Source organism: Camellia sinensis, chromosome 7 (assembly GCF_055761805.1).
Source record: "Camellia sinensis isolate YWXY chromosome 7, ASM5576180v1, whole genome shotgun sequence".
Lineage (NCBI taxonomy): Eukaryota > Viridiplantae > Streptophyta > Magnoliopsida > Ericales > Theaceae > Camellia > Camellia sinensis.
The window spans coordinates 68530725-68548776 of NC_138967.1; the positions used below are offsets into that span (position 1 = coordinate 68530725).

At 36.1% G+C, this 18052-nt stretch overlaps 1 protein-coding gene across 3 annotated transcripts; it reads left to right on the forward strand.

Annotated features, from left to right (window-relative positions):
• Positions 1-980: 980 nt before the first annotated feature.
• LOC114277690 (uncharacterized) lies at positions 981-16565 on the forward strand. Of its 3 annotated transcripts, none has more exons than XM_028219621.2 (5): positions 981-4111; positions 12906-12946; positions 13037-13212; positions 13297-13365; positions 16070-16565. In XM_028219621.2, the coding sequence occupies exons 1-3, from the start codon at positions 1121-1123 to the stop codon at positions 13059-13061; spliced, it is 3057 nt and encodes a 1018-aa protein (XP_028075422.2). In that variant the 5' UTR covers positions 981-1120; the 3' UTR covers positions 13062-13212; positions 13297-13365; positions 16070-16565. The 3 variants fall into 3 exon arrangements, with proteins under 3 accessions (XP_028075422.2, XP_028075423.2, XP_082734238.1); XM_028219622.2 differs by having other exon boundaries at positions 13308-13365; XM_082878112.1 differs by lacking the exon at positions 16070-16565 and adding an exon at positions 13769-13925.
• The last annotated feature ends 1487 nt before the right edge of the window (positions 16566-18052 follow it).

The window sequence follows — 18052 nt, forward strand, 5'->3', positions numbered from 1 at the left end:
CCAATCATCTTCCCAAACACAAAAATTTTAGCCTATTAAAATAGCCAAAGACTAAAATAGCCTACTAAAATAACAACTTTCCAAACGAAGCCATTAGAGTGTGTGTCAACTTTTCAAATTTTACTTACCACATGTCATTGAGGAAGAAATTGTGTAGACAAATCATTTTTCTTAAATTCTTTCATAACATATAAAATAAGAAAAATGATTCATCCTCCTAATTTTACCCCTCGATTCCATTCTTAATGATGTAGAATTAGAGAAAGCTAAAAATGAGAGAAAGGAGTGTGAGATTGCTTCACATGAACTTAGTCAATTCATTGGAAATAAAATTGAAGGGCCTCGATGAGGGAACATAGTGAGACTAAACTAATCAGTGTGTTTGATTTGAGTTTTTTGGATTAAATTTTAAAAAAATTAAATTTTTTATTTTTTGTTTTCAGTGAATATTTTTAAAATTTTAAACATTTTTTTTTTTACTTTTTTAGATGTACCTTAATTAGATACATCTAAAAAATAAAAAATTTGTGAAAAAATATTTTAAAAAATTAACAAATGCATAAAAATACGAAAATATACTAAATTTTCGTTTTTTTTTTTTTTTGTATTTTTGATATTTATTGAATTTTTAAAAGATTTTTTCACAAAAATTATACTTTTTATGTGTATTTATGTTAAGTGTGTCTAAAAATTTTAAAAAATTACTTAAAATATTAAAAAAATTTAATAAAAACAAAAAAAATATAAAAAGCAATAAAGTAGAATTTTCTAAAAACTGTTTTTAGAAAAACGAAATCAAACAAGCTATTTTTTTTAAGTCTCCTAATAAAATTCTCCCCAAGTAAATCCACAATAATGTGATATTTATTATTCACTCAATTATGTAATAATTTACCACATCCTTATAAATAAATTTAAGAATCTCAATTGTGGGGGTGTCTAACAATTCTCTTCAAAACCCTCTCACAATTCTCACAATCATGGGTTTATGAGTTTTTAGACATTTTGGCTGTAATTTGTAAATAGCGACTCCCATTTCTTTGTGCTCATGCCACTCTACAAGTAATCTCCTACTTCACAAAACCCCTTACACACCCATTTCAAATTTCTCAAGCAGAGAATGAGCAAACTGGGACTTAGAGTCGCTCTCTCCCGATCAATTCCACACTCTCTTCGACTCGTTCTTCCCAAATCACATCCACCACAACCTCACCTTTCTCGCCCATTCCAAGTCTCCACTCAAAATTTCTTCTATAGCTTCAATAGACTCATCAACACTTCTTCCCCTGACGACCTCGATGGATTAATCGATCCCGACCTCAATTTTCCGGGAAACTCCAGCTCTTTCCCAGATAGTTCGCGGGTCGAATCGGAATTTGCCTTTCTGCGCGACTCGTTGGTGGACTCTGGTGCTGAATGTAGCTCTTCAGAGGACAAATTTGGGTCTGGTATGTACTCTAATGACGCTTTATTGATTTCGAATGCTATTAAGAACAGTGATGATGGGTTTGGGGATAAAACCCACAAGTTTCTTAGGCAGTTTAGACAGAAATTGAATGAGTCTTTGGTGGTTGATGTGTTGAAACTTCTACAGAATGCTGAAATGGGTGTGAAGTTTTTCATATGGGCTGGTCGGCAGATTGGTTATAGTCACAGTCTGTCTGTATATAATGCATTATTAGATGTATTAGGATGTGATGAGAATGATAGAGTGCCGGATTGTTTTCTTCGAGAAATTAAGGATGATGATAAGGAGGTGCTTAGGAAGTTGCTTAATGTGTTGATTCGGAAATGTTGCCGGAATGGGTTGTGGAATTTAGCATTGGAAGAGCTAGGGAGGCTTAAGGATTTCGGATACAAGCCATCACAAGCTACTTATAATGCTTTAATTCAGGTGTTTTTAAAAGCAGATAAATTGGATACAGCATATTTGGTTCATCGGGAGATGTCAAATTCAGATAGTCGCATGGATTGTCAAACGTTGGGTTCCTTTGTGTATTCTCTTTGCAGAGCAGGTAAGTGGAGAGAAGCACTAGATTTGATTGAAAAGGAAGAGTTTGTTCCCGATACGGTAATTTATACACATATGATATCTGGGTTATGTGAAGCTTCGCTTTTTGAAGAAGCTATGGATTTCTTGAATAGGATGCGGTCTAGTTCTTGCATTCCTAATGTTGTAACATTCAGGATATTGCTTTGTGGTTGTTTGAATAAAAAACAGCTTGGTAGGTGTAAGAGAATACTTAAAATGATGATGACAGAAGGTTGTTATCCAAGTCCTAAAATATTTAATTCTCTTGTTCATGCTTACTGCAGAGCTGGAGACTATTCCTATGCCTATAAGTTGCTCAATAAAATGGTAAATTGTGGTTGCCAACCAGGTTATGTGGTTTATAATATATTAATCGGTGGTATATGTGGCAATATGGAGTTACCAAGTGAAGGTGTTCTAGAATTGGCTGAAAATGCTTACCGTGAAATGCTTGCTGCCGGGATTGTACTAAATAAAGTCAATGTCAGCAATTTTGCACGGTGCCTTTGTGAGGCTGGTAAATTTGAGAAAGCATATAATGTTATTGGTGAGATGATGAGTAAGGGATTTATACCCGACTGTAATACATACTCCAAAGTTATTGGTTTTTTGTGTAATGCCTCAAAAGTAGAAAATGCTTTTCTATTGTTTGAAGAAATGAAACGGAAAGGTATTGTTCCAGATGTCTATACATATACAATATTAATTGATACTTTTTGTAAAGCTGGCCTTATTCAACAGGCTCGCAAATGGTTTGATGAAATGGTAAGGGATGGTTGTTCCCCTAATGTGGTGACTTATACCGCTCTTATCCATGCTTACCTTAAAGCAAGGAAGGTGTCCAATGCAAATGAGCTGTTTGAGAGGATGTTGTTGGAAGGTGTCATTCCAAATGTTGTCACATTCACTGCATTGATAGATGGTCACTGTAAAGCTGGAGACATTGAAAAAGCATGCAAGATTTATGCGAGAATGAGGGGAAGTGGGGAGATCTCTGATGTAGATATGTACTTTAGGATTGATAGTGACTCTCAGGAACCAAATATTGTTACATATGGAGCTTTGATTGATGGTTTGTGCAAAGCACACAAGGTTCAAGAAGCTCATCACTTATTAGCTGCAATGTCAGTTGAAGGATGTGAGCCAAATCACATTGTATATGATGCTCTTATTGATGGATTTTGCAAGGCTGGGAAGTTAGATCGAGCAGAAGAGGTTTTTGCTAAGATGTCACAACGTGGCTACAATCCAAATGTTTATACTTACAGCTCTTTGATTGACAGATTGTTTAAGGACAAACGGCTTGATCTTGCTTTAAAAGTCTTATCTAAAATGCTAGAAAATTCTTGCCCTCCCAATGTTATTATCTACACAGAGATGATTGATGGACTTTGTAAAGCTGGGAAGACTGATGAAGCCTATAAACTTATGATGATGATGGAAGAAAAGGGGTGCCGTCCGAATGTTGTGACTTATACCGCTATGATAGATGGCTTTGGTAAAGCAGGGAAAGTTGAGAAGTGCCTTGAACTCTTGAGAAAGATGGGTGCCAGTGGTTGTGCTCCAAATTATATCACTTATACGGTTTTAATAAATCATTGCTGTGCTGCTGGTCTTTTGGATGAGGCTCACCAACTCCTGGAGGAGATGAAGCAAACGTATTGGCCTAGGCATATTGCAAGCTATCGTAAGGTCATTGAAGGCTTCAACCGAGACTTCATCGTCAATCTTGGCCTTCTAGATGAGATAAGTGAAAATGACTCTGTTCCGGTTACTCCAGTTTACAGAATTCTGATTGATAGCTTTTGCAAGGCTGGAAAACTAGAGGTTGCACTTGAGCTGCATCGAGAAATTTCATCATCTTCATTACTTTTGTCTGCTGACAGGAATATTTATTCTTCTTTGATTGAGAGCCTTTCGCTTTCATGCAAGGTCGATAAGGCCTTTGAGTTATATGGGGAAATGATAAGGAGGGGTGGAGTACCAGATTTAACTGTCTTCTTTCACCTCATTAAAGGGCTTATTAAGGTACACAGGTGGGAGGAAGCATTTCAACTTTCAGACAGCCTATGCAATATGGTGCGTTGACTTTGACCCTTACCCATTTTAACAGATAGCCTATGTAATATGGTGCATTGACTTGGACCCTTATCTATGTCTCACTTTAAAGATGCATGCACAACTTCACTATCTAATGGGCGTTCAAAACTTCAAATACCAAGTCATAGTAATGCAAACTCCACTTAAATCAGCGTAACAGCATTCTATCCAAAATTCTGAACTTCACAGTATGTTTAAAATGTTCTTATTTATATAGGTTTGACAAATTTTATGTTGGGCATGTAACTGGTGGGGTTTGGGGACAATCTGCATATCTAAGTAGCTATAACCTTAAAACTTATCTTAGCTATTAATTGGCTTGGTCCTATTTGCTTATGCACTTTTAGCTTTGAACATAGGTGCATTGCCTCTTTTCTATGGTTATCAGTTTTAACTTTTTTATGCATCTAAAATTAAGGTTTTTTGGTATCCTGATCCGCACAAGTGCTTGAAACGCTAGCTTAAGAGTGACCTAGGTTTAACTATTTTACATGCTTAGAATTTAGGCTGCAATCTTAGACGTGGATAAGCCTAACCTTCTCATGATGATCCTATTTACATGGGAAATTAAGTCTATGATCCTCAGGAAATGAAACTATAGAAAATTAATAAATGGTAAAGAAGCCTAGGCTCAGGCTTAGCATGCCTATTGACAAGTATAGCTAGATATGTAATTAGGAATCCAAGAGTTCATGCTGAAGAAAAAAAAAGAAGAGCATTTCATAAAGGGAGCATAGTTTAAATTTAAATATTCAATTTAAAAGGCCACAAGGCATTGAAAGATGCAAGTAGATTGGTAGAATTCTGAGAATAGCTTAATCTGAAAATTATACGTTTATAAATCTGATGTGACACTGATTGAGGTAACAAAATTGAGAGAATTAATAAAGATGGTCTGGTGAGCCATTTGTAATGATGACCAGTTGTTGCCCTACAAAAGAATCAAAACGAAGTAGGATGAATGTGGCTCAAGAATGAAGGGACAATAAAAATAGTTGGAGTAGTAAGAAGGACATGGGCTTAAGATTTTTGAAGCAAATGTCGCTGTGCACAAATTGAGAAATAGGGCTTTTGTAGTTGACACAGCAGTGTAGCGGAAGGAATGACTAGCTATCGTTCTAGTAGACGAAGGGGAAGATATCGTTCTTCGGGCGGTAACAACTCAAATCCACGAGCAAAGATAAACAACCTTGTGTACAAGGAACATAGAGAAAACTCAACTATATTGATTAAAACTGATTTCCCACAAGGCTTACAAACATATTTATACTAGATAATAGAGACCCAACCTTTGATCTTCCCAACATAGAAATAAATACTAGAAACCCTCCCTTAGACGCTTGTGTCAAATACAAAGAACCTAATCTTTAGACTTAAAAATACTAGAAGCCCTCCCTTAGACGCTTGTGTCAAATACAAAGAACCTAATCTTTAGACTTAATAAATACTAGAAACCCTCCCTTAGACTCATGTCAAATACAAAGAACCTAACCTTTAGGCTTTTCCACTCATCAGTGGGGCGGATACGAATCTGATGGTAACCACTTTTCAAATCGATCTTTGAAAACACTTTTGATCCACTCAATTTATCCATCATATCATCTAACCTTGGTGTAGGAAACTTGTACTTCACTGTGATCTTGTTGATGGCTCTACTGTCAATGCACATCCTCCAACTCCCATCTTTCTTGGGAGTTAGTAAGGCTCGCACTGCACACGGACTCATACTCTCTGTGATCAGACCTTTCTGTAGCAAATCATTGACCTCGTCCTGCAAAATCTAAAACTCTTTCGTACTCATTCTGTAATGTGGCAGGTTTGGTAAGCTTGCTCCAGGTAGGGGTGTGCATGGGTCGGTTTGGCTCGGGTTTATCATTGGCCAGTCAGTCGAACCAACAACTTCAGGTTAGAGCATCAGCCACCCAGTATCGACCAAACTTTTGATCGAAATCGACCGAATAGAATAACTCGGTTTACCATGTCCATGCCATTACTTGATTTGTCCATCACCTCTCAGACGACATCACTGCTACTCATTGCAGTCGCAACTATCGCCGTTGTTGTTTACCTTGTCGACCAGTGCCATGAGAGAAGGGAGGGAAAAAAAAAAAAAGTGAAACAGAGATGAGGGAGAGAATGAGATGGGTTTGTCTCCCAAATGAAGAGAGAGAGAGAGAGAGAGAGAGAGAGAGAGAGATGGGTTTGTCTCCCAAATTAAGAGATAGAGAAGGGGGAGGTGGGTTAGAGAGGCAGGCGAAATGGTTGACAGAGAGAGATAGGTTTGTTTCCTAAATGAAGAGAGAGATGGATTTTTTTTATTATTTGAAGAGGGATGAAATGGTTGAGAGAGACAGAGAGAGGGAGATGAAGGTCTGAGGGAAAGAGAGATGTGACAGAAGACATGAGGATTGAGAATGAGGGAGACAATGGAGTAGATGAGAAGTCAAATCTCTATTGGGAAAAGTGTAAGTTTTGTATTGAAAAGATTAAAAAAAAATCTTGGCAAGACTCGACGGATAGAAATAATAGCTCTCTGCTTGTTTAATTTTTCTAGGCACGTCAGTCTTAGGCAACAATTAATATATATATATGCGGTCGGGTCGGTGATTTTTTTCCAATTAAATTCGATATCCGACTGAAAATCACAGAAAATTGATGATTTACACCCGTAGCCGACCGTAATATTGTTCGAAACACTTGTACCATAGACCCGTTGGACGGGTTGGGCTGGGTCCGCTGGTTATTTGGGTATATGCACACCCTTAGCTCTAGGAACAAAATCAATCTCATGTTGAATGTTCCGCATAGCAGGTAACTTTGCTAGCAACTTGTCTGGCACAAGTCCCTGAAATTTGGTAATTAACGGCTTAACTCGTTCTAGTATTGCAACGATAACTTTTTCTTGTTCTTCACCCTTGACCACTAAAGCGTAAACCAGCTGTGTCTCCTTAGCTTCTTTTGTAAAATCTGGTACTATGAGGAAAGAATTTGCTTTGGTTGGGGAGGCTGTTACTTGACTTGCACGCCCCATAGGAGCGAAGACGACTTTTACTTTATCCTTGTAAAAGGTGTAGGTATTCTCTTTCCCCCTATGCACGGTGTTCAAATCAAACTGCCACGGCCTTCCCAACAATATATGACACGCATCCATGTCAACCACATCGCACAAAACCTCATCTCTATAATTTGGACCAATAGAGAAAGGAATAACACATTATTCTGTTACCTTTGTTTCACTGACATCTTTGATCAAGCCAATACTATAGGGGGACGGATGTTTCTTTGTCGGATGCTTCAACTTGTCGACCATAGTCCTTGACACGATATTTTCGTTCTTGCCTCCATCAATGATCAAATCACAGACTTGCTGGTTGACCGTACAAGTTTTAAAGATATTGTGCCTCCGAACATCCTCTTTCCGCGGTGTGTACATCAAATGCTGCACAACTAGTGATACACCCTTATCTTGATGGGTCCACTCCACTGGACCTTCTTCTTTGAAATTGTCTTGCTCTTGTCCGCCTTCTTCTTCCTCATGCTCAACTACATTGGCAGTGTGGATAACAATTAGAATAGTGCCCAACTTCTCTGCAATGGTAACACTTATCACTTCGGGATGGAGCATAAGGGTCACTCTAATTTCTTGAACTACTTGCAATCATCTTTGCATTTGTCTGACCTTTCCATGGGGCCTTGTTTTGATTTTGAGAAGCTTGATTCTTACCCGCTTCAGTGACTGCCTTTACCTTACCCTGCTCAAACTGATTTTGTGCTGGTGAAGGGATGACTGTCCTGGTAGAGGGCTGATTTTGGAAAGCCCCCTCTTCTGGCCAATTGCAACTCGACCCTTGTTGCCAACTGAATGGCATCCAGCAATGTATGAACCGGTTGCATGTTAACCACATCCTGTAGATTCATATGCAATCCATCCACGAATCGCGCGACCAATTGTCCTTCCATTTCTAGTAAGTCGTTAATGGAGGAAAGTCGTTGGAATTTGGCAGAATATTCATGGACTGAGCTGGTACCTTATTGACACCACTGGTACTGATGGAACAGAACTTGATCATAATCTGGAGGAGGAAAACGCGCTCTCATCAATTGTTTTCATTCGGTGACAAGCTCGAATCTTATTCTTGCCTTACCACATCTTGGACAATTGCAATTGCTCCACGCAGAAGCACCACTTTTCAGTTTGTACGCGGCAAGTTTCACCTTCTTCTCTTCTTCGATAATCGATGAACCATTCAACTTCATTCAATCAATCCATGAAATCTTCAATGTTTAACTATCCATTGAAGGAAGGGAGGTCCATCCTTATGCGATAGTTACTGCTGTTATACTAGACAGCTTCTCTGGGATCCTCGTACATTGTGATATGCTCAAGATCATCATCTGTTGAATCACCATCGTAAATTGGGTTGTTCAACACGCCTAGGAGGAGCTCCTAAGCATCTTGGATTGTTGCCCACCCTTGACTCACGAGCTTGTTGGCCACGAGGTGCAATAGGATCCTCTTTTGTTGCTCTCTCGGCATTGAGATTCAATCCATTCAGAAGACCAAGAATCTGGTTCAACTGTAATTGTTGCCTGTCGATTGCACCCCACACAGCTTCAACCCCATCATTTTCATTGCTAGGTTTTGGTGCATTCTCACCATCATTGGGCATTGAGACAAGGGAGGACCTTGTTCTGATACCACTTGTGTTAAATACAAATTACTAAACTTGGAACTTTGAAGGATACTCTAATTAATTACTTCTTGGACTCTTAATTACTTCTTATTTGACTTGTGATAGTCCTCTTCAACAACCTGCTCTGCATCAGTAGTTGAGCTTAAAGAGCTAAAAGGTATATGACCATGGTTCACCATCCACAACTAAGATCTTTGGTTGTATACTTTGGATCTCTAATCTTAAACCAATATAACACCAACCACACCATTATGACATCCTATGTTACAAGGACTTGGGTGCGGGTGTCAGATATGGGTATGTGTCTAAGTGTCAAATTTGCATATTCCTAGAAAGTGAGGGTACGAGGACTTGGCTAAGAAGTGTCCAAAAAATAGATATGGATGTGGGGACACAACACATGAAATATTAATAGGATATTCTATGTTGTACCAACTACATAATGTATGCATCATGATCGATACCCAGGTAGTTAAAGTCTAACAAAAATACATAACTACAACAAAAGAAAAAAGTAGTTTATTATGAAATGAATGTAGGGCCTAGTCATATACCTGATTGCTTAGTGCTTGGAACCTCCCACAATTCACATGTTCACTATTTTAGTTGCATAATTCCTTATCACCATCAATTTAGGCACAAAATAAATAAATCACTGTATAAAATATAAATTAAGCAACAAACAAGAAAAGGATATGGATGCTTACTTAATCAAGTTTAAAATGTCTATGACTTTGATCACACCTATAATATTCTATATCATCATAGTTGTAGCATATTTTAAATTGTGAATGATGCCACAAATATAAACATTACTATAAAAATTACCTGCAAGTTGAGATGATCAAATTTAGATTTACAAAGTGATACTAAAGTTTTGTATGTCAACTATTCGTACAAGTTGACTGATCATCTCCCCCACAAAATGACAAAACAAATTATATATTTTATATAAACATCGATATATCAAAAGCCAAAAGATCAATTCAATCAAAGTGTAGCTAGTCCAAGTTAACCATCTAAGTCTTTGATTTGATGATCAATATCAGGCTGAACCTCCATTGCAGCTTGTGTTAGTTAATCTGATTCATCAACAAAAGTCACAAGCTCTAACTCAAGTTCATTGATGGAAAGTTTTGCGAGCTTAATTGGAGATCCATCAATGTCAAACCTATCTTCACCTACAACCATGCAAAAGTCAATCACTAACCTAGGAAAAAGTGTTTAATTATAAGAAGAAAACAAAATTAAAGAATTAGAAAACTTACATAAATCCTAATATTTTCAAGGCCCTTCCATGTACTCTTTTTTCTTTCTTGATAACCGCATAATGTTGCAATTGTCGAAGACTAGGTCTTTAGCTCTGCTACTTGCCAACCTATTTCTTTTCATTTTATGAATATGACCATGTGTGCTTCAATTTCTCTCACAACATGATGAGGATGCTGGTTGTGAACACAACTTAAATGCTAACCCTTGCAACAATGGTGTTGAAGCACCATGATTAGCCCACCAAGAAATTGGCTCCTTGTAAATTCTTGCTTCAATAACATGTGGCTTATTGAAATAGTCAAATCCACTTGAAAAAGCTCCATGTTCAACATAAATATTTCGGAGATGACTTGTATTTTTTTGAAACAGCTGTTCAAAACACTTACTTCGGTTAGTAGATACTTCATGTGGTGCGAATCGCCGAATTCCATCACTTCCACCTTGAAGCCAAGACTCATGATAATATTTAGGGACCAACGAATGAGCTATGCAATGCAGAGGTGTGTTGCTTTTGGTCCATCTATCTTCTAGAATTTCATGAATGGTGTCAAGGAAATCTGATTGTCCTATTAAGCATAATAAATTCTTTGACACCATTCATGAATTTGAAATAGGACAATCAGAACAATAAAAAGCAACACACCATTCAAAGAACTTATTATACACCATTCAAAAAATTTATTATGCTTAATAGGACAATCAGATTTCCTTGACACCATTCAAAGAACTTATTATACACCATTCAAAAAATTTATTATGCTTAATAGGACAATCAGATTTCCTTGACACCATTCATGAAATTTTAGAAGCTAGATGGACCAAAAGCAACACACCTCTGCATTGCATAGCTCATTCCTTGGTCCCTAAATATTATCACGAGTGTTGGCTTCAAGGTGGAAGTGATGGAATTCGGCGATTCACACCGCATGAAGTATCTACTCACCAAAGTAAGTGTTTTGAACCGCTGTTTCAAAAAAATACAAGTCGTCTCCGAAATGTTTATGTTGAATACGGAGCTTTTTCATGTGGATCTAACTATTTCAATAAGCCACATGTTATTGAAGCAAGAATTTACGAGGAGCCAATTTCTTGGTGGGCTAATCATGGTGCTTCAACATCATTGTTGCAAGGGTTTGCATTTAAATTATGTTCACAACCACCATCTTGATCATGTTGTGAGAGAAATTGGAGCACATATGGTCATATTCATAAAAAGAAAAGAAATAGGTTGGCAAGTTGCAGAGTTAATGATCTAGTCTTTGTACATTTCAACATTAGGCTCTTATCAAGAAAGAAAAAAGAGTACAAGGAAGGGCCTTCAAAATATTAGGACTTACATCAAAATATTGGGATTTATGTAAGTTTTCTAATTCATTAATTTTGTTTTCTTCTAATTATTAAACAATTTTTTTTCCCCCCCTGGGTAAGTGATTGACTTTTGCATGGTTGTAGGTGAAGATAGGTTTGACATTGATGGATCTCCAATTGAGCTTGCAGAACTTTCCATCAATGAACATGAGTTAATGATGAATCAGATTAACACACACAAGTTGCGATGGAGGTTCAGCCTGATGTTGGTCATCAAATCAAAGACTTAGATGGTTAACTTGCACTAGCTACATTGTGATTGAATTGATCTTTTGGCTTTTGATATATTGATGTTTATATAAAATATATAGTCTATTTTGTCATTTTGCAGTTGAGATGATCAGTCAACTTGTGTGAATAGTTGACATACAAAACTTTAGTATCATTTTGTATATCTAAATTTGATCATCTCAACTTGAAGGTAGTTTTTATAACAATGTTTATATTTGTGACATCATTCACAATTTATAATATGCTACAATTATGATGATATAGAATATTATAGGTGTGGTCAAAGTCATAGACATTTTAAACTTGATTAAGTAAGTAAGCATCCATATCCTTTTCTTGTCTGTTGATTAATTTATATTTTATACACAGTGATTTATTTATTTTGTGCCTAAATTGATGGTGATAAGGAATTATGCGGCTAAAATAGTGAACATGTGAATTGTGGGAGGTTCTAAGCACTAATCAACCAGCCAGATATGTGCCTAGGCCCTGCATTCATTTCATAATAAACTACTTTTTTTTCTTCTTCTGTAGTTATGTATTTTCGTTAAGACTTTAACTATCTAGGTATTGATCATGATGCATACATTATATAGTTAGTGCAACATAGAATATCCTATTAATGTTTCATGTGCTGTGTCCCCATATCCGTATCTATTTTTTGGACACCTTTTAGCTGAGTCCCCGTACCCTCACTTTTTAGGAATAGGCAAATTTGACACATACCCGTAGCCGACACCTGCACTCAATTCTGTGTAACATAGTTGGAACTCTTACTTCAGGTCTAGGTGTGTGCTGGTTTCAGTTTGCTTTCAGAAGTAGGACTTACCATAGTCTGCCAGTGCATATATTGAAGATGTTCTTCTATACTCTAATGTACTTGTCATATTCAAGTGGAGTGTTTCGAGCTCACCTTATACTGATAATGGTTTTAGATAAGAACTTTTGCTGTAGAAAGTGTATATTTTACATGTGCGCTTTGTATTATTTTCTTTTTAGAATTTGTCATTTGCATTGTGCATCAGAAGCTGTCATTTAAACGGTGGTTCTGCTGCCAATTTAATTTGATGCAATTTTTTATGTTGCCTGATTCACCGTCTAGTATGATTTTTTATTATTATTTTATTTTATTTTTAATTTTTTTTTTTTTCTGGTCTAATTTTATCGCTCTTTATAGTTTGAAACTTAGAAATTTTTCACTTGAGCAGGATATCTGTTGGCTCCCTATTGAAGATACATTCGAGGGAAGGTAGATCATACATACACACTACTATTTCATTATTGTGCTTGTATGTTCCCATGTGCCGCCGGGATGGATGAATCTGTTGAAATTCTCTAGGCATGCCTATCAAATACTCAACTGATGATAAATATCACATGCATGGAATTGGGCATTTAATTCTCAGTAGTCTTTTGTTCCCATCAAACAATACCAAAGTGAAGGAGATTTGTCTAGTGGGATTCTTGGCTTGAAGAATATAGATTCCATCCTTTGTTCTCAATATATGTGATCTGGTATGTCCTTTTTGACTCCTTATTCTTTTATGATATTAGTATTGCATCTAGTTTATTGCATGCAAACTTATTCTGTTGGTTTAGGGATGATGCAGGTTTTTTATGCTGTTTGATCTGAATTGTTTCCACCATTCCTTAATTGAGTATAACAAGGTTAGTTTTGTTATTTGTTCAATAAATAATAGATACAATGCTGTAGATTTACTTTGATAAATTATATTCCACTAAGCTTGCTTGGAAAATGTAGTTATGCTAATTAGCTTCTATGTTTAAAGTAATATTTGTTCCTCTTGCTTCTTTGGTATTCTATATAGGATTCAACTTAGGTTGGTAAAACTTTGAATTCATTTCCATTGATTTTTAATTAATTTCACAAGTGCTCAATTCTAGTTTTCAACAGATATGGTTCTTTCTAATGTTAGTTTTATATGATTCTCGTCCCATTTATCTATTTTACACGTTGCTTGAATGTTTGTTTCTTGTTTTATGATTTTATTGTTTCCCAACATTATACTGATATTGTTGTTGTTGCACATCTAAAAAAATCTTCTTTCAGTTTGAGTGGAAATAAGGATTGCCTGGCTTGTACAACAATTTTGTGGCTTTTTCATGGAACTCAATTGATTTCCTAGCTATTCAACTCGCAGTCACAAACGAGACAGAAGGATTTCTATTGGATGGTGTACTGGCTATTATTTTGTCAAAGGGATTAGGTATTCTATGTCAAGTTTTGAATAGTGATTTTATCCGAGCTGAGGATGCAAAAAGACTGAAGCATAGGTTGGAAAGGATATGGGTTGAGGCAGTGAAAACTGAAAAGCAAATGATGGCCTTAGATAATTAATAGAGCAGGTCCATCTTTTGTTGCATTGCTCTGTGGCATCTCATCTTTGGGGATTGATTTTCACTGTGTTTGGGTTGGGTTGGATGCAGCTGGGGTGTGTGGTGGCAGTTTTGTGTAGTGGGGGGGGAGGGGGGGGGGGGGGGGGGGGTGGGTTTCGGGTGGGGATGAGGTGTCGAAAAGCTTGGGATCTTGCGCCACTGTGTTTGATGTGGATGGTTTGGTTGGAGCATAATCGGCAAATTGTTCAAGGGGTACAGGTTTCGGTGCCTCTTTTGCAGAATAAATTTTTTGCTGATTATGCATAGTTGGGTGTCGGATAGTGTGAATCCGAATTTGTTTTCCTTTGTGGATTTCATTGATTTTTTGCATGTCAAGATGTAGGTGTGGGTTTGCTGATTGTATTTGTTTGCTATGCATTGTCTTGATGCCCTTTTCTAATAAATTTACTCTTTATTTATCAAAAAGAAAAAAATTAATAGAGCAAGTTGGACAAAAATGGATCCATGTAGTGGACCCAAGTAATTGGGTTTTGGACTTGTTGGGTTAAATTGAGTTGAGATGTCAACTTTTCGGTCATACTTGGATTTTGAAGTTTGCTACCTAATGCAATCCATAAGAGGCTCAAGAAGAAGAATTTTGTTTGAAAGAACCAAATTATAGGAAATTGGTTCTAGTTCAATATGGGGCTTCTTGGATTCAAGTCCAAGTTGCACTAAAAGTTGTATTTTCAACATTGGTTTTCGGCAAACATGGGCCAACGCATGTCGGACTCATGTCCAAACATGTTTTATTATGTTTCTTTGTATATTTTTAAATAGAAAATAATTTGTAGTTTGAACACATAGGACAAATGTGATTATTGCCTAGACACACATAAGACGTAGAGTGTTGGCACAAGTTTCAAGAAAATGGAAGCTAAATATAAAGGAATAAATACATTTTACACCTTGTCACTTTACGTTAAATCTCACTTTGGTTTGTATTCTTCCAATTGTGACAGTCAAAACTCGTAGTTTTGGACAAGTTGCAATGTGAATCATTGTTGTTCTGGTTTGGGATTAGGAGGGTTTTCTTGATCTAGTCCTAACACTATAAATTATTTTCAAAATTTTATTGAAAATTGGGTCCTCATTAGGTGGCAATCTATGAAGCACGAATACTCTACAAAAGGTGTCGTACGAGTATCGGATATGGATGCGCGTCTGATATAGCGAGATACGTATTGGATACGGCAAATAAATATTTGATATTTTTATTTATTTATTTATTTTGTAATTTTAGATATGGGAGGGATATGTGAAGGATACTTGAGGGATACGGCAGGATATGTGGGGATATGTGAGGGATATGCGAAATAAGTATCCAATTTTTTTTATATTTTAATACGCCAAATAATTATATAATTTTTTTTCTAATTTTTTTTTTTATATTTATATTTTTTCAATGGTCAATACTCTCTTCTTTTTTTTTTTTTTCTTTTTTTTTTCCTCTAATAGGCTACTTTATTTATTTATTTTTTCTTTTTCCCCCTACACTGTTTTAATATAAGTATTTCTTTACCAAATTTTTAATTTTAGGAACTTTAATGTTAGTATTTCTTTATTTAATAGGAATCTCTTTATTAATTTGCTTTAGGTTTTATTTTCATGCATATTACATTATGAAAATTATAAAAAATATATATTTTTTATTGTAAAACTTTTAGAAGTGATGTTTTCAAAACATGGGTTTAGGAAATAAGGTCAAAAACACTGGCGTTTAGAAAAGAAACTTTGTAATAGCTCGGGTTTGATAAAATTCCCAAGTCTCTTGTTTTTGAAAGCAATGTGGATTCATTTTAATTGAATTTTTAGATAATGGAAACATAAAAGCTTTCTTTTCAAGGGTGAAAGGGTATAGGCAAGCATGCCATTTCGTGGGGGTGTTTCTTTCATCATCCCAGAACTGTCCTGATTGCTGCAATTTGAATGTTTTCTTGTGGCATTCTTACTATACTTTTTTTTGATATCGTAGGTCCAAATCCTTCACTGCTGAATAACGCGAGAGGCACGGGGAGATCGGACATAGTTTACTCATCATAGCAAATCAATCGTGCAACTAGAAGAAATGACAGCAAGAGTAGACCAATCAACATCATCCCGTATTGAAGCAATAGCTGCACACAAAAGGTTTTAGGTTAAGACTCAAACAGAATATATAGAGTACTCGATGAAAAAATGTAAACTTTGCTGGGTAAGAGAAATGAGTGACCATTTTCGATATCTCAGATCAATTATTCATAAAGATGGAAAGAATGAAAAAGGTTGTGGCACATAAAATTAGAGTGAGATGGATGAAATGGAGGAGAGTTGTGTGACCTATGTATGGTACAAATGTTTGATAGTTAAAAAAAAATAATTGTCAAACAATGATTGTAAGTAAAACAAGAGTAGTGAGATGGATGAGTGGTGTTATTAGAAAAGATAGAAATAAAATGAAAAATTATTTGAGATCAAATGGACATTTGAATAGATGAGCTAAAAGGTATTTCTTGTGATAGTTGAGTTTTTTGTATGCTGGTGGGTATGTGTTAAATCTTCTTAGTTTAATTTAATCTTGATGTAGTTTTCCTAATATAAAAAAATCTTATACTTAATTGAGAATACAATTGTAAATAGAATCAATTGAACAAAACAATTTCATATAGGTGAACCAAATAACTGGGATAGAAATGAGTTGAGTTTGAACTTTGGCTTTTGGACAAATTACTACCCAGTCAACCTACACTCCTGTTCTGACCATAACCCACCTCCATTGAACAACCCATCAACACTATGAATTGCACACCAAATTTCAAATTCTATCAACCACAGCCACTAAATTCAATCACCACCAAATTTGCCATACCCATCTACAATTTTCCACAATAGATAACAACATAGGAAGAGTGAGTAAGACAGAGTTGAGTTGTTGGGGTCGGATTTTGCTGTTGATTCACTCTTCACCATGAGTAAGGATACATAGAATTTGACAACATCTAAGGTGGATAAAGAATTAATGGTGTCCAGATCTGAAAATCTATCATGAAGTCACTATGAGCTATGACTTGTCAACGCCAATCGCAACTCATCATCAATGGTTGCAACTTCATTTTTCCATCATTGATGATTGAAGCCTATTATCAACACCATCAACATTGACAGCACCCCATAGTAGATAGGGTAGGTTATTGAGGGTGGGAGAGGAGTGAGGAGTTGTGAGGGGAGGAAGAGGGAAGGGCAAAAGGAGGGGTGGGAATGGTTGGATAGGTTGTTGAGGGTGTGGAAGGGCGAAGAGAGGGTGGAGGTATGCCAGTTGTTGGGGGGATCAAGAGAGGGTTATGTGGTGGTAGTGATAGGGATTGGTGGCTGAGGGTGGAGTTGTGGGGTGTGGTGGCTGCAAAAGCCAACTAGGTTTGGAGATGGAGTAAAGAGATGAGATCAATTTGATATTTTTCACTTGGTATGAGAGGGTAATAAAGTAATTTTATTATTTTTGTTAGGCTTGTTAATAGACAAACTCACATGGAATGTGTAAATTTTTCTATGTAATTTTTTAAATGATAAAGATAATTTGTATTTTAAGCGAATTTTAAAAGAGTATTGATAATTTGCCGTTTTCTTTTTTATTGAACTAGTAATAGTACACGTGTGCTGCACGTAAATTGTTTTTGAGAGGTGAAAATACAAGTTAAAGTTATTGTTACCTTTGTGAGAGTTGAAAAATTGCATGTTAGGCATAATTTTTTCTTTTAAATATAAAAATTCTTAATATAAACTACTATTGCATGACATGTTTGTGATAAGGGAGAAAATAGAGAATAGTTTTTTTATTTTTACCTTTGTGGTCATCCAAAGTAACCATGTTTTGTTTGTTGTTTTCATCAAAATCTTCTTCCTTGTTTACTTCTTGTACTAGCACCATAGACGCCATTCTATTATTATCATTGTTCTTAGTGATCTTCGTAACAAAATATAT